The 19,704-nt window shown below is 35.6% G+C and overlaps 2 protein-coding genes and 1 pseudogene across 3 annotated transcripts in view; 2 read left to right on the top strand and 1 right to left on the bottom strand.

Moving 5' to 3' along the window:
* The window catches only part of YME1L1 (YME1 like 1 ATPase), a 43,806-nt gene extending 41,966 nt beyond the window's left edge, over window positions 1-1,840 (bottom strand). The window contains exon 1 of the mRNA XM_039877623.1: window positions 1,578-1,840. Within this exon, the coding sequence (XP_039733557.1) occupies window positions 1,578-1,610 (33 nt within the window). The 5' untranslated portion in view covers window positions 1,611-1,840. The remainder of the gene's footprint in view (window positions 1-1,577) is intronic.
* An 838-nt stretch (window positions 1,841-2,678) lies between these two features.
* The window catches only part of MASTL (microtubule associated serine/threonine kinase like), a 29,645-nt gene continuing 12,619 nt past the window's right edge, over window positions 2,679-19,704 (top strand). Inside the window, exons 1-7 of one of the 2 annotated variants that reach the window (XM_039877622.1) lie at window positions 2,679-2,958; window positions 5,516-5,653; window positions 12,433-12,572; window positions 13,244-13,332; window positions 14,527-14,633; window positions 14,865-15,012; window positions 17,481-17,653. In XM_039877622.1, coding sequence (XP_039733556.1) covers window positions 2,773-2,958; window positions 5,516-5,653; window positions 12,433-12,572; window positions 13,244-13,332; window positions 14,527-14,633; window positions 14,865-15,012; window positions 17,481-17,653 — 981 coding nt within the window. In that variant the 5' untranslated portion in view covers window positions 2,679-2,772. The remainder of the gene's footprint in view (window positions 2,959-5,515; window positions 5,654-12,432; window positions 12,573-13,243; window positions 13,333-14,526; window positions 14,634-14,864; window positions 15,013-17,480; window positions 17,654-19,704) is intronic. The other variant, XM_039877619.1, reaches the window with a different exon arrangement.
* On the top strand, window positions 19,448-19,566 carry LOC120614762 (uncharacterized; annotated as a pseudogene).

Raw genomic sequence — 19,704 nt, 5'->3', positions numbered from 1 at the left:
CTCTTTCAACTCTCATATCCAATCCCTCATGAAATTCTTTCTCCAAAATGAATCTCATCCCCTTCTTTCCAAAACCACTGCTACTTTATTGTGCATCATCCCTCTCCTGGATTACTGCAATAGCGTCATGACTGAAAAGATATCCACTCCTGCCTTTCACACTATCCACATGGCAATAAACCAGAGTGATCTATTTAAAAGGTAAATCTGATGTTACTCCCCGCTTAAAAGCATTCAGTGGTTTCCAACACACTTAAAATCCAAAGTCTCTTATTATAACTCCCTATATGATCTGTTTTAAGACTTCTCCCCAATGTCATTTCTGTCATTGTGCCCCTCAATCACCACACTCTAGCCACACTGACCTTATTTTTGTTCTTCCAATTGGCTAAGCTGTTCCCTATCTCAGGACCTCCAGATAATATTCTGTCTGCCTGAGAGACCTGTTCACTTCCAATCATTCTTTATCTGGCTAATTCCTATTCATTTTTATTTCATATCACCATCAAGATTCTACATCTGCTTTGTTCACCTGTCACATTACTGACACCCAGTAAGTAACCACTTCATTTTCTATTATCCAGCCAATACTAGCGAGAAGTAAAAAACATAAACAAACAAAAACAAAAAACCCAAGGAAGTATGGGATACACAAAGGAACATAATTATATGTTTAAACTAAAAAATTAAAGAGTATCCAAAAATTACTTATTTTTATTTAATTTTTAAAGATCTTATTAAAATATATCTAGCATACAGTATTGTGTTAGTTTTAGGTGTATACCATAGTTATTCAACACCAACAAATTATTTTTAAATTTGAAAGTTTTCAAAAGCTATTCGCAAAACTGTAAGAATGCTCAAAAGAAAAAAAAAACTATCAAAATGTCACCATCAAGAATGATTCTTCAACGAACCAAGAACAAGACATTGTTACAAGTGATTTAGTCCTAAAAAAAAAAAATCACTGAAAACCCTTGGAATCATTTTTCTCTGCACCATTTTTGGCTTTACGAAAAGACAGTGGAGGCTAAATCAAAATTTTAACTGCAAGCAGCCAATAACTTGAAAATACCTATTATTCGTTTCTTGTCAAAAAAAATACTAAAGTATTCACGGCAGATTATTCAAATTATTATAACATGTTTGGGTCAAATTTCACTTAAAAGAAAATAAAAAACAGAGGATCGAGGTCGTGAATACTAGTATCTGGCGAGGCGAAAAGATGGAAAGGGAACATTACTTGTTTCCTTTACATCTATGGCAAAGACGTCTCCCCCGCCCCCACATCGACCCCTGAATATCCGCCACTGAACAATGCCTGAATGATTCTCCATCAAAAACTCCACGTAGTCAACTCGACAAGCCAAGCTTTCCATTACGCTCATCAAGCCCCTGCTTTACTGTCAGCCCTTTACCCTCAGCGTTGCCCCTGATCCCTTCTCACCCCTAGGGCTCTTGTTGGTCTAATCGCTTCCCTCCCACGATCCCTAACGAGAAATCGCTTCACAAAACGCAAATGACAAATAGTCGCGGGCTAGGGAAGGAGGGGGAATATACAAGGCGTCGAGACTCACCTGAGGCTGCACCGTGCTCGATAGAGAAAACATCTCCCCGGGCCCTCAGCGACCTCACCCGCCTGCCGAAACTGCCCTTCTCTCCACGGCCTGGCGGGGAGGCGCTGAGCCCTTTCGTCTCCCTTTTTCTCTCGCACTCTACCCTCACTCGCCTAGAAACGGAAAATGGCCTCCGTTTCCTACAGCTGCGGCAACGACAGACCACCTGCCCCGGAAGGCAAAGCTCTAACTCAACACTACTTCCGGGGCAGGGAGCGACACCACCCACGGGCTTGCGTAAGCACTCCAGGCCTGCTCAGCGCCTGTGTTTCTGCGGCTGGTACCGGGGACCGATGGCCACAAAATAGCTGTTCTCTAGTGTTAAGTGCTGGATCCCCAAAGCTTTCTGGCTGTAGTTTTCTTTTCCTTACGGAGGCGGCATCCAACCTGTTAAACCTTTCTACAGCTTCCTTATCAAACCTTTCAATGCAATGTATTCTGTTCCGACTGGAACAGAATGAACGATAAGGTCATTTGCTACAATTTAATGTTCTCTAACTTCCCCACAATAAATCGAAAATTCTTCTTGTTAATCCTAATCTGTTCCAGTCAGGCAAGTTACATCCTGTTAAGATATCACATTATAGGGCCACCCGCTTCCTGCTCATCCAGTTTCTCCACATCTTAGATTACACTAGCCATCACTTTCCTGAACAGACCGAACTAATTTACATTTCTCGCGGGGGAGGAGGGAAGGTCGCGAAGGCATTAAAAAACAAAAAACAAAAAACGGAGGCGGGGCCCCCATAACCTCTTTTGGAGGTCGGGAGAAAACTCATCCCGCGATTCTGATTCGAACCCCCGCTGTCCCTTTTCTCCTCGGCCAACAAGTGTTTGTGGCACCTCTTTACCACGCCCCCACCTCCGCCCCGTCATTACAAAGGAAGTGGGCGGTGGTCACTGCCCTCGAAGAGTCTGTTATTGGTCGGAGAATTTCCCAGAGTCCCCGCCCTCACGCTCATTGGGTCCTTCGGCGTCTACGAAGGGGAGGTGACAGGGCCGAGGCTGGGCTGAGCTCGGTGAGCGCAGCGACGGGGTGACATCACAGCCCGCGGGCGGCGTGGGCGGAGCCTTACTTTGAACTCAGTTGGCGGGAGTTGCTGCTGGAAAAGGGATTTGGGCGGCTGCTGCAGGTTTCAGTCTGGGCTGACCTGCAATGGAGCCCCCCGACGGGAGCGAGAAGGAGGGCGGAAGAGACGCGGCGGCAGGGGAGTGCGTGGACAGAATCTCGGTGCCAAGACCTCCCTCCATTGAAGAATTCACCATAGTGAAGCCCATTAGCCGTGGCGCCTTCGGGAAGGTGTATCTGGGGCAGAAAAGCGGCAAGTTGTATGCGGTGAAGGTAAGACGTTAGGGAGTAAAGCAAGAGAAAGAGTCCGGCCCTGCGGCCCTTCTTCCTGCCCCCTGAATTGTGCAGGCTCCAGGGCCCTGCGAGCTGACTTCTCGCTTGGGGTGACGTCATCGTGAGCAAGTCGGGTGTCTCTCCTCTGCCCCGCCCTTCAGTACGAGAAAGTTTAGGAAACACCAGAACTTCTGGATCCTTTTTACTGATTTGGCCTTTACCGGGATTAAGTAAGAAACTTAAAATTTGAAACAGTTGTTTTCCAAATCATGTTTTAATTTTATCGGTTTGATATAGATTAATTTCTAACCTACTATATAACCAAAAGATCTCATTAAACAACCTCATTTTTTCTCCTCATACCTTCCATTATAAAACTAGAATGTACTTTTGTTTAAAGGCTAAACTAAAATATGTCCTAAATCCATCCTTTATCCTTGCAGTAGTGTATAGCATTCCTACAAGAGCTTTCAATGTATTGAAGCTATTCAGACCCCTCTTGGTTATCCACTCCCGTAGTTTCCGATGACTCACATTTCTGTACTGAGTGAACCTGATAAAGGGAAGAAGCCAGCAGTTTGAGTAACAGGAGACAGTTTCAGCTTTCTTTTGGACATTGCTATGTGAGTGAATGTGGAGCAGGCACCTCCAAATTGTATTTGCCTAACCTTGACCAGTCCTCTCCACCTAACTGCCTAAACTCTGTACCTCCTGTATTACTTCTCCATTTAATACCACCACCATCATTCTGGTCATTCAGACTAGAAACCTGGGTCATTTTAACTTCCCTCTACTTCATCTGTATGTCTTGCCTCTTAAGTCTTGTCAATTCTGTCTGGTATTCATGCTTATTACCTCGTCCATTCCATTCCCAAGTCTGCCCAAGTACAGCCCTTCATATTTTCTCCCTCTAGTTCATTCGCCCTTTCTTCTTTCCTTCCTTCCTTCCTCAAAGTACAGTTTGTTTTTGGGGGGTAAATTTTAGAACATTTCCATCACCCCAAAAAGATCTCTCCTGCCCATCTTCAGTGCCTCCCCGCTTTAACACCCCTGGCCCCAGGTAACCACAAATTTACTTTCTATCTCTATGGATTTATCTTTTCTCAAATGGAATCATACAGTTTATATGGTCTTTTGCATCTGGCTTTGTTCATTTGACATGATGTTTTTGAAGCTTATCAGGACTTCATTTCCATACCTAGTCTATTGCAATAGCCCCCTAACTGGAATCACTGTTTTATTTTTTCACCCATTCCTTAGTCCAAACTCCTTAGAAAAGCGTTCATGCTCTAAGTTCTGACTCTAAACTTAACACTATGGTATCTTCCACATATCCTGTGTGTTCTAGCTACACCAGACAATTGACTGCCATGTTCTGTGTATTTTCTTGTCTCTGAGCTTATGTTTATACTGGCTGCTCAAGTGCTTTTCTTCCACCTTTCTCTGCTCTTCTCCACCTGTGTTATTTATTTAGGCAAGTTCATCTTCATTCCCCTTGAAACCTTCCCTGACATTTCAGACCTATCCCATTAAAATGAGCTCTTCCTTGCTTCATATGTTCCCAAGGTATTTTGCTTTTCTTTCTGCTGTACTTACTAATCAGTCATTATCAGTTGTTGAAAACACCAATTCATTTTTTGATATATATATTTGTTGAGCATCCCCTTTGTTTGTAGGATCTGGGCTACTAAGGTGAACAAAACAAAACTGCCCTCATAGAGTTTCTAATCTAATAAAATGATAAGTGAGATCGTGTTACAAACTGGCTTTGTCAATTTCCCTCAGTTTTCTTGTGGAGAGGATGTAAGGCTGGAATTTACAAAAGAAATATACTTTTTTTGTCTTGTAGTCCTGAGAATTGATCTCAGTTTTACTGAATATTCAGTTTAGTGCTCCAACTTTGATATAGATTCTAGTTTTGCTTCTGTAACAATTAATTACCTTGAAACTTGAAAAGACGAGTTATTTTCTGTAATACAGCATTTGAGACTTAATTTTCAGTAGTTCTAACCATTCTTAAAATTTTTTTTTGTAGGCAAACTTCCCACATTCTTCTCTTTCTGATTCTATTCCCATCCATCAAAGAATCAGAAGTAAAATATTTATATTAGTTACTATTTCTCTGTGCCTAGGAGAAATGGTTATCTAGGAGATATTAGGAACATTACTATCTTTTGACTTTAAGAATAGCAGAACAGAATTTTTTTTCTACTAATAATTAGGGCAGTCTGGGAGCATTTGTTTACCTTTTCCTCCTCAAAAAGGATGTGGTACTTTTGACACTTGATATCAAGATAAGCAATTCTCTGTTGAAGAAAGTTCTGTTTTTGTTTTAATCATATTAGCTGTTGTTCTGGCAGAGCTTCCTGTTGGCAATGTGAAGTCCAAATGACATCTGCTTGTTTCATGATGGTAGCTTTGAACGCTTAGAAGACTTTGTAATAAAAAATAAAATGAATGTTTTCTCTCTGGTTGTTTCATGATGTAGCTTTGAACCCTTAGAATACTTTGTAATAAAAAATAAAATGAATGTCTATTATCATGTTATCTACTGTAGGTTGTCAGAAAAGCAGACATGATCAACAAAAATATGACTCATCAGGTACAAGCTGAGAGAGACGCACTGGCTCTAAGCAAAAGTCCTTTTATTGTCCATTTGTACTATTCACTGCAGTCAGCAAACAATGTCTACTTGGTGAGTAACCAATTTTACATTTTTTTCTTTATTCAGCAGTCACTGAACTCAGTGACTTAAGACTATAGTCTCTGAGTTCAGAGTACCTGGGTTTGAATTCCAACTGTTGCACTAACTTTATGACTTTGGCCAAGTGACCTTACCTGTCCTATTAGTCAGGGTTCTTCAGAGAAAAAGAACTAATAGGGTGTGGAGGGGGGTGTATGCGGGCATACGCACAGTGTGTATAGAGAGAGGAGGATTTATTTTAAGGAATTGCCTTACACAATTGTGGGAGCTGACCAGTCTGAAATCTGCAGAGTAGGATGGCAGGCTGTAAACCCGGGAAGGAGTTGGTGTTGTAGCTGCAGTCCAAAAGCAGTGTAGACTCAGAATTCCCTTTTCTTGGCAGCGGTGGAGGTGGGGGTGGTGGCTGTAGTGTGAAGGACAACACCTAAATTTTTTTTTTAATCTTAAGGCCATCAACTGATTGGGTGAGGCCCACCAACATTTTGGAGGATAATCACCTGTTACTCAAAGTCTTACCGATTTAAATGTTAATCTCATCTAAAAATACCTTTACAGCAACATTTAGATTGGTGTTTCACCAAATAATCCGAGTACCATGGCTTAGCCAAGTTAACACATAAAATTAACTTCAGTCATGCATCGTTCGTTTTGGTCGACATCAGACTACGTATACCACAGTGGTCCCATAAAATTTTAATGACCTGAAAAATTCCTGTCATTTAACGACATCTTAATGTCGTAGTGCAACGCATTACTCACATTTGTGGTGATGCTAGTGTAAACAAAGCTACTATGCTGCCAGCAATAAAAATATAGTACATATAATAACATACAGTACATAATATTTGGCAGTGATAACGAACAGCTATGTTACTGCTTTATGTATTTGATATGCTCTACTGTTTTATCATTATGTTAAAGTGTACTCTTTCTAATTATGAAAAAGAATGATTGCTGTATAACAATATGCCATGTTATGCTGGCGGCACTCTCATACATCCTGTGTTTACCACATCTCTTGACTGCATCATCTTCTCTTATGCTTTATTTAATCTCATGTTGTTTTGTGCAAGAACAAGTTGTATAAGCTTGTCGCCTAAGAACAACAGACTATCCCCTGTAGCCTAGGTGTGTAGTATTACACCATCTACGTTTGTATAAGAACACTCTGTGATGTTTGCATAACGATGCATTTCTCAACGTATTTTCATCATCAAATGGCACATGGCTATATTACACCTCAGTGTCCTTTTCTGCATAATGAGATATAATAGTATCTACCTCAAAGGTTGTTAATGAAATTTCAGTAGGTGAATGTAAAGCATGCAGAACAGTGTCTGGCACAAAGTGCTAAAAATATTTGGTAAGAAAAGGACATGTAGAAATATAAGGTTTGGTGTATAATAAAGAAAGATATTAGGATATGGTGGACTTTGAGAGGTGCTTGCTTTTCATTTAAAGCAGCCACTTACACTGTTCTAATGAAGAATTGGAGGGGATGAGGCAGAAGAGGTGTGAATGGCAGGTATTTTTACTGCAAATTTCAGAGGTTCTGACTTAAGAGGTGGTCTGTGGATTAAATGTTTGATAACACCAGTAGCTTCTGTTTACTATGTCCAAGTGGTTTCTGTGAATGAATATGTCTTTAGGATTTAGATTTTAGACCAGGAATTTATGTATTTATCAACGGAAGGCTTGTTCCTTTAATGATTTGATTGCCTTTAAGAGTGGAAACCTTTTATCCTTGATATGCTAAATCTTTCTTGCGACTCTGAAACATAATTGTATGACACTTCAACTTTCTGCTATTCCAAAAGCTTGAGATTGAACATGACGTGCAGCTTCCAGCTATAGACCTAAAAATTCAGGCTAGGTTATAAAAATAGAACCTAATCTAAAACTCTTGGTACTTGATGGTTAAATCCATTTCTGATCTTTGAGCAGATCTGTGAATATATTTAGACTGATGTTGAATGTGGTTGCAAAGGTTTAATGGGAAGGCAAAAAAACTTTCAAAAAGTAAAAAGTTTATTTAGGACCCTTTTTAGCATTAGGACTAATTCAGGAGAAATAACAGTTTTTTATAAACCAAAATTTAATGAATACATGAAATGCGATCATATTGTAAATACTATTCTTCTGCCTGTTTTTCCACTTAATGGTGACCTAATCCTTTATTAATGACTATAGAATTGCGTACATTTATTTATGAATTCCATAATTTCTTTAACAAGCATACTATCCGTGAGTTGGTTTGGTTTTTTTTTTTAACTGTTTGTGATTTTTGTTTGTTTGTTGTTTGCTATTCTAAACAACACTCCAATCAATACCTTAGCATGGATTGTAGTACCTGGTTTTAATGGCCTTCTCTGTGGGAAACAAGACTTGATAATATTGGGGGAAAGATTTTGGAGTAAAGATACAAATTTGTCTTTGAATTCACCCTCAGAGAAAGATTAAAGACAGCCCTTTAAGAGACCACTAAGTTCTGAGAAAGCATGAGTTGGGGGTCTCTTTTTTAGGATGATTCACTTTTTGAGTGAGTCAAAAAAACAAATTCTGTAAGAATAATTGACTTTCATGTTTTAAGCCAATGGTTGGCAAACCATGGCCCCTGAACCAAATCTGACCCACGGTTTCTGTACAGCCTATGAGCTAAGAATAGTTGTTACATTTTTTAAATGTTGGAACAAAATCAAAAGAATAGTATTTTGTGATATGTGAAAATTATATGAAATTTGAATTTCAGCGAATAAGTAAAGATTTATTGGAACACAACCACCTGTTGTTTACATTATTATCTATGGCTGCTGTCATGTTGCAACACAGACCACATGGCCAACAAAGCCTAAAATATTTACTATGTGGCTCTTTACAGAAAAGAAAATATTATTGTATGTCATTTCCACAGAAGGTAGGAAACTATTTGATCTTCTAATTCTTGCTTGAGCTCTCTAATGCTTTTACCACATACTATTTTATATGCAATGTGGGTACCTTACCCAATGCCATGACTGGCTGTGGCATCAATCATTACTTAGCCCTTTGGCAGCCAGAGGTTTCCACAAGCCTGGTCTAACAGTTGTGGTTGAAAGGCTCAGTTGACTTGCTTAACTTGGTACCTTTTTTTTTTCAACTCTGTGTCATAGAGTTGGTGGAATAAGTCAACAGCTATAATATTTTTTATTTCCTATTTCTGGAATTAGAAAGGAGACCATATCTTGTCTACAAACTTCATCACTGTTTTAGATCCTTGACACTCAAAGTGTGGTCCACAGACAAGCAATGCCAGCATCATCTGAGCACTAATTAGAAGTGCAGAATCTCAAGCCCCACTCCAAATCTACTGAATCAGAATCTGAATTTTAACAAGATTCCCCGGGCACATTAAAGTATACAAAGTCCTGGTTTAGACAAAACAAAAGATTTCCTAGAAATGAGAAGCTACTTTGAGGCAAAGAAATAAGGTATAACTGAATTTAGCCACAATAATAAAAAATAATTGACAGCTACATTCCAGGTACTATGCTAGGTGGTACAAGGAACAAGAAGATGAAAATGTTTATTATGGAAGCATTCGGACATACAAAAAAATCAAAAGATGAATATAATGAACCCAATCAACCTTCATGTAGTGCTCTGGGCATCCTTTGATTCATTGCCCGGATTCATAATTTTATGATGTTTGCAAAATGATTTATTCCCTTAGCTTTTATTAGCTAGAATTCTCCCTTGTCACCTATTTCATTACTCTGAAATACAACTTATATGAGGAAAGCAGAATAAAAGCTTCATTCTTTTTCTTTCATCGCCCATTTTCAGAGAGCAACCTCCAAACGTGTATAGTTTTGCTTTTAGTTTTTTTAAGTATCTTTATCAATTCATGGAATTTTATGGATTCGTTGTGTTTTAATCCACTGCAGTCATTACTTTCTATGTTCAAATTGTCCCATCTTTAGTGAATAGAAGCCCCTTTGGTTAATTTAACTTTTTATACTATCTTAGTATTCTAATAACTTCTTTGCTTTCTGGCGTGACAAGAGATTTAAGGCTCATTTTGTAAACATCCTGTACGAGACCTGAGCGAGGAAGTCTAGCTTCTTTCACTGGGAAATAACGGTTAGAGACCGCAATTCAGGTGGTAGTAATTAGTGACATTCATTGCCACTAGGTCACCATTCCTTTTAGGCCTTCTCAGTGGACAGACTAGGAACCACATAGTTTTATAGAAAGAGGAAAATATATCCAGAGTTCATACAGATATTTCCAGTTGAATGGAAGATTATAGAATTTTTACTTAACATCTTCGAAAAATATATGAACTATAAAAATGTTTGGAAAAACATATTTGTATTTTTTTCCCTGAGAATCTGGGATATAAATAGCATTAACATACTCACTTCTTTAATTTCCAATATACATGTAACTAATATTTTCAAAACAACAATACCAGTATTGTTTTACTAACACCGAAACAACTGGATTTGATTTAGGATTTCCTTGCAGTTAGTTCTTTTTCCCTTGGGACATGCTGTCGAGTTCTGTTTTTTGAAGTCACTTGAAATAATTCTTTGCATGGTTATGAAACTTGATGTACAGCTAGGTTTATTTGTTCCCCTTTTATATCAGAGAGTTCCATTGAAAAGGGGAATCCATAAAAGTATTAGAAGAACACTGATGTGAATATTTTTGTAATCATAAAATAGTGCAGGACTTACTAAGTACAACATAAAACTTACTTAAAATTTTAAAACATGTGACACAAAATACCATATACATAGTCAAATGACATGTTTGGGGAAAATATTTATTGCCCAGAAGACAGACAAAGGGACTGATTTTACTTCTACGTAAACAGAGTTTACAGATCAGTAAGAAAGGATAAATACCCCAGTCAAAGAATAGAAGTGATTCACAGAAGACATATTAAAGGTCAAGAACAGTGTGTAAAGATTCCAGATATCCCTAAAAGTGAATAAACATTTAAACAAGTCCATCTTTTCTTCCTTAGATTGACAAAGATAAAAAGTATTGATAGTCACTGTTGATGAGGATGTAAGCAAATAAGCATTCTCGTGAGTTCAAATACAGTATTTCTTTACTACTGAATTACAAACTCTTTAAGTGTGGTGACTACATTTTATTCATGCTTATATTCCCAGTACTAGAACAGAATGTAGCACAGACTTTGTGCTTAATAAATGGTTTAATGATTGATTTCATTAACAAATATTGACTCATCTCAGTGTACCAGGGAAACAAACAAACAAATGACCTCGTTTTATTAAGTTCTTAATAGCCACTATTTTATAGCTTAAAACTATAGAAAATTTTGAGAATGATGACTAGTACATGTAGAAGGAATAATAGAGCTTTGCAACCACATATCAATAATGGAATCATCTGTAGCTATGTGATGCTAAAATTATTATTGAAAGTTTGTTGGGAAACAGGTTATTTATATAGTTTCACAGAAATAAATAATCCCCCCAGATTATTTATTAATTACAAGGTAGGTGGAGTTCTTCAATGGAGAAATCTGGAAGTCACCACTTTAACTAAGTGACCAAAGTTAACGTTACCAGGAATGGAACACACTGATATTAGTTGGATGTTTTTCTGGTGGGAATCACTGAGAAGGACTCAACCTTGTTAATGTCATATTCCTGCCTAAAATGCATGACTTGAATTAAATCATGAAGAAATAATCAGCTGTCATGAAAAACTGCCCCCCCACCAGCACCCCAAAAAGGCTAAGAACTATTTCAGATTAAAGAATGTTAAAGAGACATGACAACTAAATCCTGTGCATGATCCTGGCTTGAGCATAGGGGATGAGGAGAGAAGCTATCAGGGCCAGTATTGAGATAATCAGAGAAATTTGAATACGTTCTATACTTTAGATTAGGGATCCCCAACCCCCAGCCGTGGACCAGTACCGGCCCGTGGCTTGTTAGGAATGTGGCCACACAGCAGGTAAGTGACAAGAGAGCGAGCTTCATCTGTGTTTGCAGCTGCTCCCCAGTGCTAGCATCTCTACCTCAGAACATCAGGCATTAGATTCTCATAGGAGCACTAATCTCTGGTGCCAAAAAGGTTGCGGACTGCTGTATTAGATAATAGCATTATGTTAGTGTTAAATTCCCTGAATTATATTATGCCATAGTTCTACGTGAATGTCCTTGTTAGGAGATATATGATGAAGAATTTAGTGGTGACAAGTCAAGATGTCTTCAACTTTATTCTTGAATTATTCAGCAAAAATTTAAAAGTTATACATTAGTACCAATTGCTAATATTGCCATATAATTTTTTAAATAGTTTAGTCTGAACAAAAATACGTGCATATAAGATATTTATGTTAATGGTGTAATAATTGTCATCTTGCTATGTTTATTATGTAATATAATTATGTTAGTGATTGACATAAATATTTATACATGTGGAGAGGAAGAAAGCAGATGTAGTAAAATGCTAACAATGCATGAATCTAGATGAAGAGTATATAGGAAATCTGTTGTTCTTACATCATTTTTGTAAGTCTGAGTTTTTGTTCAGACTAAACAGTTTAATTTATATTTAAAAAGCTGTATGGAATATGACATTAGCAACATGACCAAACTGGGTATTTATCGGTAGTGGGTGGTACCAAGAAAATGTGTTTTGTACAGAACCATGCTAAAAATATGTAACTGTGATGCTCAAAGTATATATATTTTAATGTTATCATATTGGTTTTATTTTGCAACGTTTATATTCCTTTTTGATAGGTAATGGAATATCTTATTGGTGGAGATGTCAAGTCTCTCTTACATATATATGGTTATTTTGATGAAGAGATGGCTGTAAAATATATTTCTGAAGTAGCATTGGCTCTAGACTACCTTCATAGACATGGAATTATCCACAGGTAAAGACTGACTTTCCACACAAATAATAAAATTAGGTATCAAATATTCGTAAAACACAAATAATAAAATTAAGTATTAAATATTTGTAAAACCACTTGCCCATATACCTAGGTTGTCTAAAGTTTGGTAAATTCCATCAACTCTTCTTCCATCTCCTTGTGTTTTTTTAATATGTTGCTTTGACCATGAGTATACACCATTTTATTGTGAAGAATTTTGAAGCTTTTCCACTTTTTTACCATCATACAAAAGTGCTAAATTTTATAATCGGACTGATTTACAGTGTTTCGCTCTGTGCAAAGAAAGGCAGGTTAAGTGGCTCTGCTCTAAAAATGCTTAATATTAACCTCCTTGAAAGAGGCAAATAGGATTTTGACCTGGCTTAAGGTTTATTTTATCTAATAAGGTCTATTTCTTTTAATGTAATATCTAAAGAATAATGTGGAAGATAATCATTAAATCAACTAACTTTCTTGTAGATTTTGATATACAAAAGACAGTTTGCTTTTTAGAGTTGTTTTCTGCAGTTTCAAAGCCACCCTGAGTGCCTTATTTTAGAGAAAATAAATAAGGTTCGATTCTTCTGTAACTTTCACTTTTTTTCTCAGTGATTCTAACATCAACACCAGCTCTTTTTCAGTTATCTGTTGTTTATCTTTTGTATGTGCAGGGATTTGAAACCAGACAATATGCTTATTTCTAATGAAGGTCATATTAAACTAACAGATTTTGGCCTTTCTAAAGTTACTCTAAATAGAGGTAAGAAAAATAATAAGTAAGTACCTTTTTAAAACTCCAACAAATTTTAGACACTACATTTCATTAACTTATACTGGGTTTTTTTGTTTGTTTGTTAGTTTATAATGAATGAAATTTAATGATTATTTGTTTTAAAATAGACTAGCAAGGTCTAATGGTACCTTTTCTTTTGATTAAAGATGAAAACCGGGAATGATTATTTTTAAATTCTCAAAGGTCCTTGAAGGTTTTCAAAGAGGAAATCACAATTTCTGTTCTTTGGACGTTTTATCCCTACTGAAACTGGTTCTAACCAATTAAAAATCAGTAAAATGATTATAACATGGTAAACAATTAATACCTAAAGAACTCATTCAAATATACATGGCCACCACTGACACCTCCGTAAACAAGGGGCAAAGAAAATGAACACACAGTTCACACACACACATATGGGGTTGTGTTAAATGCACTAGTAGTAATGAAATAAATGCTAATTTAAAAAATAATAGATGAATCATTTTATACTATTAAGCTAGCAAAAAATAACATTGCTTTATCAGTATGAGGTATAAATGAAATTTGTTAAGTTCAACCTTTCAGTCTATCTTTAAAAAAGTTGTATCACATACAGTGGATTACTTCCCTTACCATTTTCGATATCTAAAGAAAATAGTACAATATCATGTGTGAATGTTGAATTATTTTACAGTGTTAAGTACTGAAACCTGATAAAATTCTATGTCAATTTCTGTCTTAACCTATAGTTGCTCATGTTAGTTAAAGTGAAGGGTCCATAATTTATATTAATTCCTTAAATAGATTCTGATATTGAAATTTAATTGATGTTTCCATTATCTTAATTCCTTTCTTATCTTTTCTCACCATGTCCTTTTCTAATATTTGATTTACCAAGAATTATTTTGTTGCCAGTTATATAACACTCTTGTTTAGTGATTGAGTGTTCCCTAAAAAGCTAAGACTTTGGGTCATTACACTATGTTCTATTCATTCCAGAACAAGACTCTGTTTTATCAGACTTTAATGATTTCAATCAGTTGCTTAGTTTTATATGTTAACTCTATGGCATCTGGCTTTTGTAGGAATGTTTGTCTTGCACGAGCCAATTTGTAAGTAGTTTAATAATGTAGAAAGAGGGGCAAAGTTCAAAGCAGATGATTAAAGAATTTTATATACTTTGCTTTCCATATGTAGATATCAATATGATGGATATCCTTACAACACCATCAATGGCTAAACCCAGACAAGATTATTCAAGAACCCCAGGCCAAGTATTATCTCTCATCAGTTCTTTGGGATTTGTAAGTACTTGATAAGAAAAAACTCACATAACATGTCCTTTCCTGATTACCATTTAAAATTTAAAATCCTTTTTCTTTTTTTAATAAATGATCAAAATGAATTTAAATATCAAGCATGTCGAGATACTTTAACTGTTTATCTACTTAGGTGGTATAACCATCTATGTATGTACTTGGGTGGTGTTTTTATGAAGATGTTAGCATTTGTATTTTTCTTTCTCTTTTTAATAGCACCCACCAGTTGCAGAAAAAAATCAAGACTCTACAAATATTCTTTCAACTCATGTATCTGAAACAGCACAGCTTTCTCAAGGACTAATTTGTTCTATGTCTATAGATCAAAAGGATGCTACTCCTTATTTTAGCAGACTAAAATCATGTGAGTATAAAAGAAAAAGTAGTTTATTTCTCATATCAATTTAATAATTTTAAAATGCAAATATTTGAAGACTGTTGCATTTCTGTATTTCATTATGTAGACGCCATTTCTGACAGGTGTTGTTGCAGATCTTTATGTCAACAGAACCAAGTGTCTAATGAGATATTTGTCAATTAGCTATAATATTAGGATGCTCATTGGATAGATTTTACTATACTGGGTCTATAGAAGTCTTATATTGAGAAGAAATTGTAAAATTACTTCCAAAAGATTCTAAATAAAATTGTCAAAGTAAAGATATAAAGTAGCGCCCAATAAAAGACAAAAGCAGATAGTGGAAGAGAAGAGTGGGACATTCGTACGGCTCTTAACTTCACCTTTTATAGCTTAGCAACAGTGGACAATTTAGTTCTCTGCACTCACATTCTTCATCTTGGGAATGTAAATAATGGTCCTGAAGGGTGATTAGTATTGGTTGCTTTCACAGATGTTACCTCACTTTAAATTTGGTCCTCAACAAATCTGTACATATCTAGACGTGTGTGTGTGTACATACACACGCACATATATATAGTATTCTTTTACAAATGAGAAAACTAATATTTGAAAATGCTTATTTGCAACACTAGTAAATGGGTAAGCCAAGTCCTGATTGTGTATACAGTTTTCTGCCACCTTACCCTTTACTTCAAATTCAGTGAATATTGTTTCTTCTGTCAAAATCCACTGTGAAAATCAAAATGGCTGAACTATATGTGTGTGTGTGTATGGCTTTGATAAATAAACCGTTAAAATATGAGATGTGCAGGTGTTATTTTGTAGTAGCCTTACGCTTAAGGAAAAATAATTGCATCTCCCTTAGTCATTCATTAATCTAGTCAAAATTAGATAGGTCCAAAGCATGTGCTGGTCACTTGAGTAGATATCAAGATGAGTAAGAGAGGTCCTTGTCTCAGAAGAACTTGTAATTTTGTGGTGATTACAGGTATAAAGGGATAACAATCCTATAAAATAAATTCCACAGGAGGAATACTTTGATGTAACACAGAAAGTGACAAATGCTAATGGAGAAAATCAGGAATGGTTCTAAATAAAGATATAGCAACAGCCAAGCTGGACCCAGAAAGAAAAACAGGAACTTAATAGCTGCAATTATAGTGGGAAAAGACATTTCATATAGAAGCACCAGCATGAGCAAAGGCATGGACATGTGGAAGTATATTCCATCCTCAGACTATGGAGACTAAATATATTATGTGAGAATGGTTTGTGCAATGCAAAAGAAAGCTTAGCAGGTAAATAGGGAAGGATCAAGTGTTATTACAGGGAGTCTAGGATTTAAGCTTTAGAAAAAGGGAAGCCATCAAAAGTTCCAAAGTAGGGAATAGTCTGATCATATCAGTGATCCACAAAGAACTTATTAGCAGATATACAGTATGCACATAGCATTAGATTAGGCACAGGTTCTCACCATACCGGGAAAGACATCTGAGCAGTTTAGTCAAATATCAATGCGAGTATCCAGCAAGTTTCAGTAATTCTGTTGAGAGAATTTATATACCAAAAAGAAAGTTGCTTTAGATGGACTTCGAAATTCTCCTTCCAGTTTTAAAGTTCTAAGAGCTATCAATTCAAAAAACTATAAGACTAAGAATTTACTTGGAATTAAAGTTATGTTCACCCAATATCGGGAAAGGAAAATAAGATATATATGTATCTTTTTATATAAGTGTAAAATCTTTATATTTTATATATTATTAACTTTAATATGTGTGATTATCTGTTGTCTACAAGCATGATTGTCTGTTGTGTCTAATTATAAGTTCAGGAGCAATAATTTTTAGCATTGTTATATGAGAGAGGAACATGTATCATGTAGATAGTGCTGCTTTCTTTCACTGGCTCTCTCTTAGCCAATTTACCATTATTCATTTGTTTTATCTAGTGGTATTTTAAAAATCCCTTATGGAAAAAAGTAAATAAATAAAATAAAAAACAAATTAAAAAATCCCTTATGGATTGTGTATAATTGACACTTGTAAGCATGTAAATCTCATTGAAATAAAGCTATAATTTTAATTAAATACAAATTGAACTGTGTAAATTTAGTCACATTCCAGCCTTGTATCACATCTGGATATAACACATCAATAACACTCCTTTATCAAGAAGAGTTTCACATTGGATAATGCATATTCAAATGGATTTCCTCCAAACTATAAATTAGTTCTCTTATCCTGATTTTTACTTTATGAATGTTGAGCGGTTTGTTTGTTTTTTTAACTTTCAGAACAGTACTAGTATACCAAAAACACCTGAAGCCATCTTTGTAGATTGGATAATGTTTACACAGAAATAGTTCTGACATGCAGTACTTAATATTTTGCCTAATTATCTGTAAAGATTCAGGCTCAGTGAGAAACCAAGAAAGATATGATATAAGCTTCAATATTGTCTCTTCCCTACAGGTGTTGAAACAGTTGCCCCCAACCCCAGAATGCCTATGAAGTGTCTAACTCCTAATCTACTGCAGTCTAGGAAAAGGCTGGCTACATCAAGTGCCAGTAGTCAGTCCCACACCTTTGTGTCCAGTGTGGAATCTGAAAGCCACAGCAGTCCCCAATGGGAGAAGGATTGCCAGGTTAGAGTGAAATTTATCTTAACCCAGACCAATTATATATGTGGAATTAATGGTAAAAACACTTTATACCTTTTCATATAAATTCTATACGGAAATGAATGGCATTCTGTATGGAAATGAATGGCATTCTTCATTTTCTTATACATTCTGTCAAATTCTTTTGAAATATTTCATTTCTCTACCATTGAATTATATATTTGAAACTTACTGGATTTTGTTAATGTCACCATAATAAATTTTAAATATTAAAAATATATTTTTTTTTCCTTTCTCATTTAAATGTGAAATTATTCTTGCTTGATATATGAGATTCCAAATTTTTAAAGTTTGCTGTAAATTGATAAAAGTGTGTTTGGCTTGTAGGCACCTAAATAGACTTCTTTTTTCTTTGTGTTTTAATCCCTACCATGATAAAGACATTAGCTTGTTGATTTTTTTTAACCTATATCTTATTTTAAAACTCATAACTACCTCCTTCTATACTGTTTTCTGCATGAGAAATAACTTTTAGACCCCAAAGGTAATATAGGTGTGCCTGTAAGAGTATCCAGTCTAAGATTGCTAAGTAGATGATTTACTTAAAGCTTCATTACTTAATTTATATATTCTGTTATTGCCCTCTTTTAATGCTGTTAAAGCTAATAAATACTAAAGTTGAGAGGAACTAGAAGTTTAAATTATAATAAAGTTTCCTTCATAAAATGCCAGTAAAATAGTGTAATATTAGAATAATGGCAATGAACAAAGAATAAATCTTCCATTTAATAAAATAATTTGTATTTGTTTCTTATTCTTAGTCATATGATTTCCTTCATTATTGTTGGATATTTGCATTTTAGGAACAAGATCAAATTGTTTTTAGTTAAGACAGGGTTTCTCAATTTTTTTTCCCGTCTCATAGGCTACTCTATAGGTAATATATATATGCTATAGGATAAACCATATTTACATTCCTAGTAGTAGTATTTCATTTCTTTTCTATTCAAGAAAGCATATTATATATAATTTCACCTATACGCAGCTTTTCCATCTTCTTCCCACTTCTGCATCCCTGAGGAATATAATGATTGAATTATAATAGTCTTTCTCCAGTTATGATCAGAAGAGAGAAAAGGGACCCCTGATAAACCCTGTGCTAATCCCCAAATGCATCATTTTCTGTGCTTGAGTTACAATTCAGAAATTTTCTCTGGTTCATGACTCAGTACTCCTTGTTATTATGGAGTAAGTTAATAAGGTTTGATTTTCACATGTCAAAAATAGGCATTATTAGTTACTGAAGATTCCTTCTAATTGAGTAATCTTGTAAAAGTCCTGAGTACCATGTACCAGTTTGCGGTATTAGGCACAAAGATCTGATCACCCAAGAGCGCCTGCTAATTTGAAGTTTTCAGGAAAAGCATTTTGTTATCATTATGTCATCGATTCAACTTGTTGACAATGGATTTTAATTCTTGGCATTTTTGGTTTTTAATTATAAATTACCACTAATTTAGCTTCATCCTTATCAGCTTGGTTTTATTATACTTGTATAAAGTGATACATGTTCATATTAATAATATTTTGGTCTATAATTTTCCATTAACTATATTTATATCAAACCCTGTGCATTTTGCTATTGCAAAGCAGATATGTATATAATGTAGCCTTAATCCCAAATTTGCCTAAATATGTTGCCTGTTGCTGCCTGTTAATTTGTTCTATTTAAATAACATGTAATACACTATCAAATGAGTATTATAGAATAATCGATTTACATTTTAGACCAGGGTTTCACTCAAAATAATGTGTATAGTCTTCGGCCATGCCACCCTGAACACACCTGATCCCGTCTGATCTTGGAAGCTAAGCAGGGTCGGGCCTGATTAGTACTTGGATGGGAGACCACTTAGGAAGACTAGATGCTGTAGGCATAAAAAATAAATAAATAAATAATGTGTATGAATGTAGACTATAATTATTTATATTGTTTTTTAATTCTCTGTTATCATTGTTCTTTTGTTCCATTGGAAAGTGAGAATAGGTAACATAATAGCTTATGGGGGCATTTG

Source organism: Pteropus medius, unplaced genomic scaffold (assembly GCF_902729225.1).
Source record: "Pteropus medius unplaced genomic scaffold, Ma_sr-lr_union100, whole genome shotgun sequence".
NCBI lineage: Eukaryota > Metazoa > Chordata > Mammalia > Chiroptera > Pteropodidae > Pteropus > Pteropus medius.
Note: the sequence above shows the minus strand (reverse complement) of the source record. Positions and strands in the feature narration are given on the sequence as shown.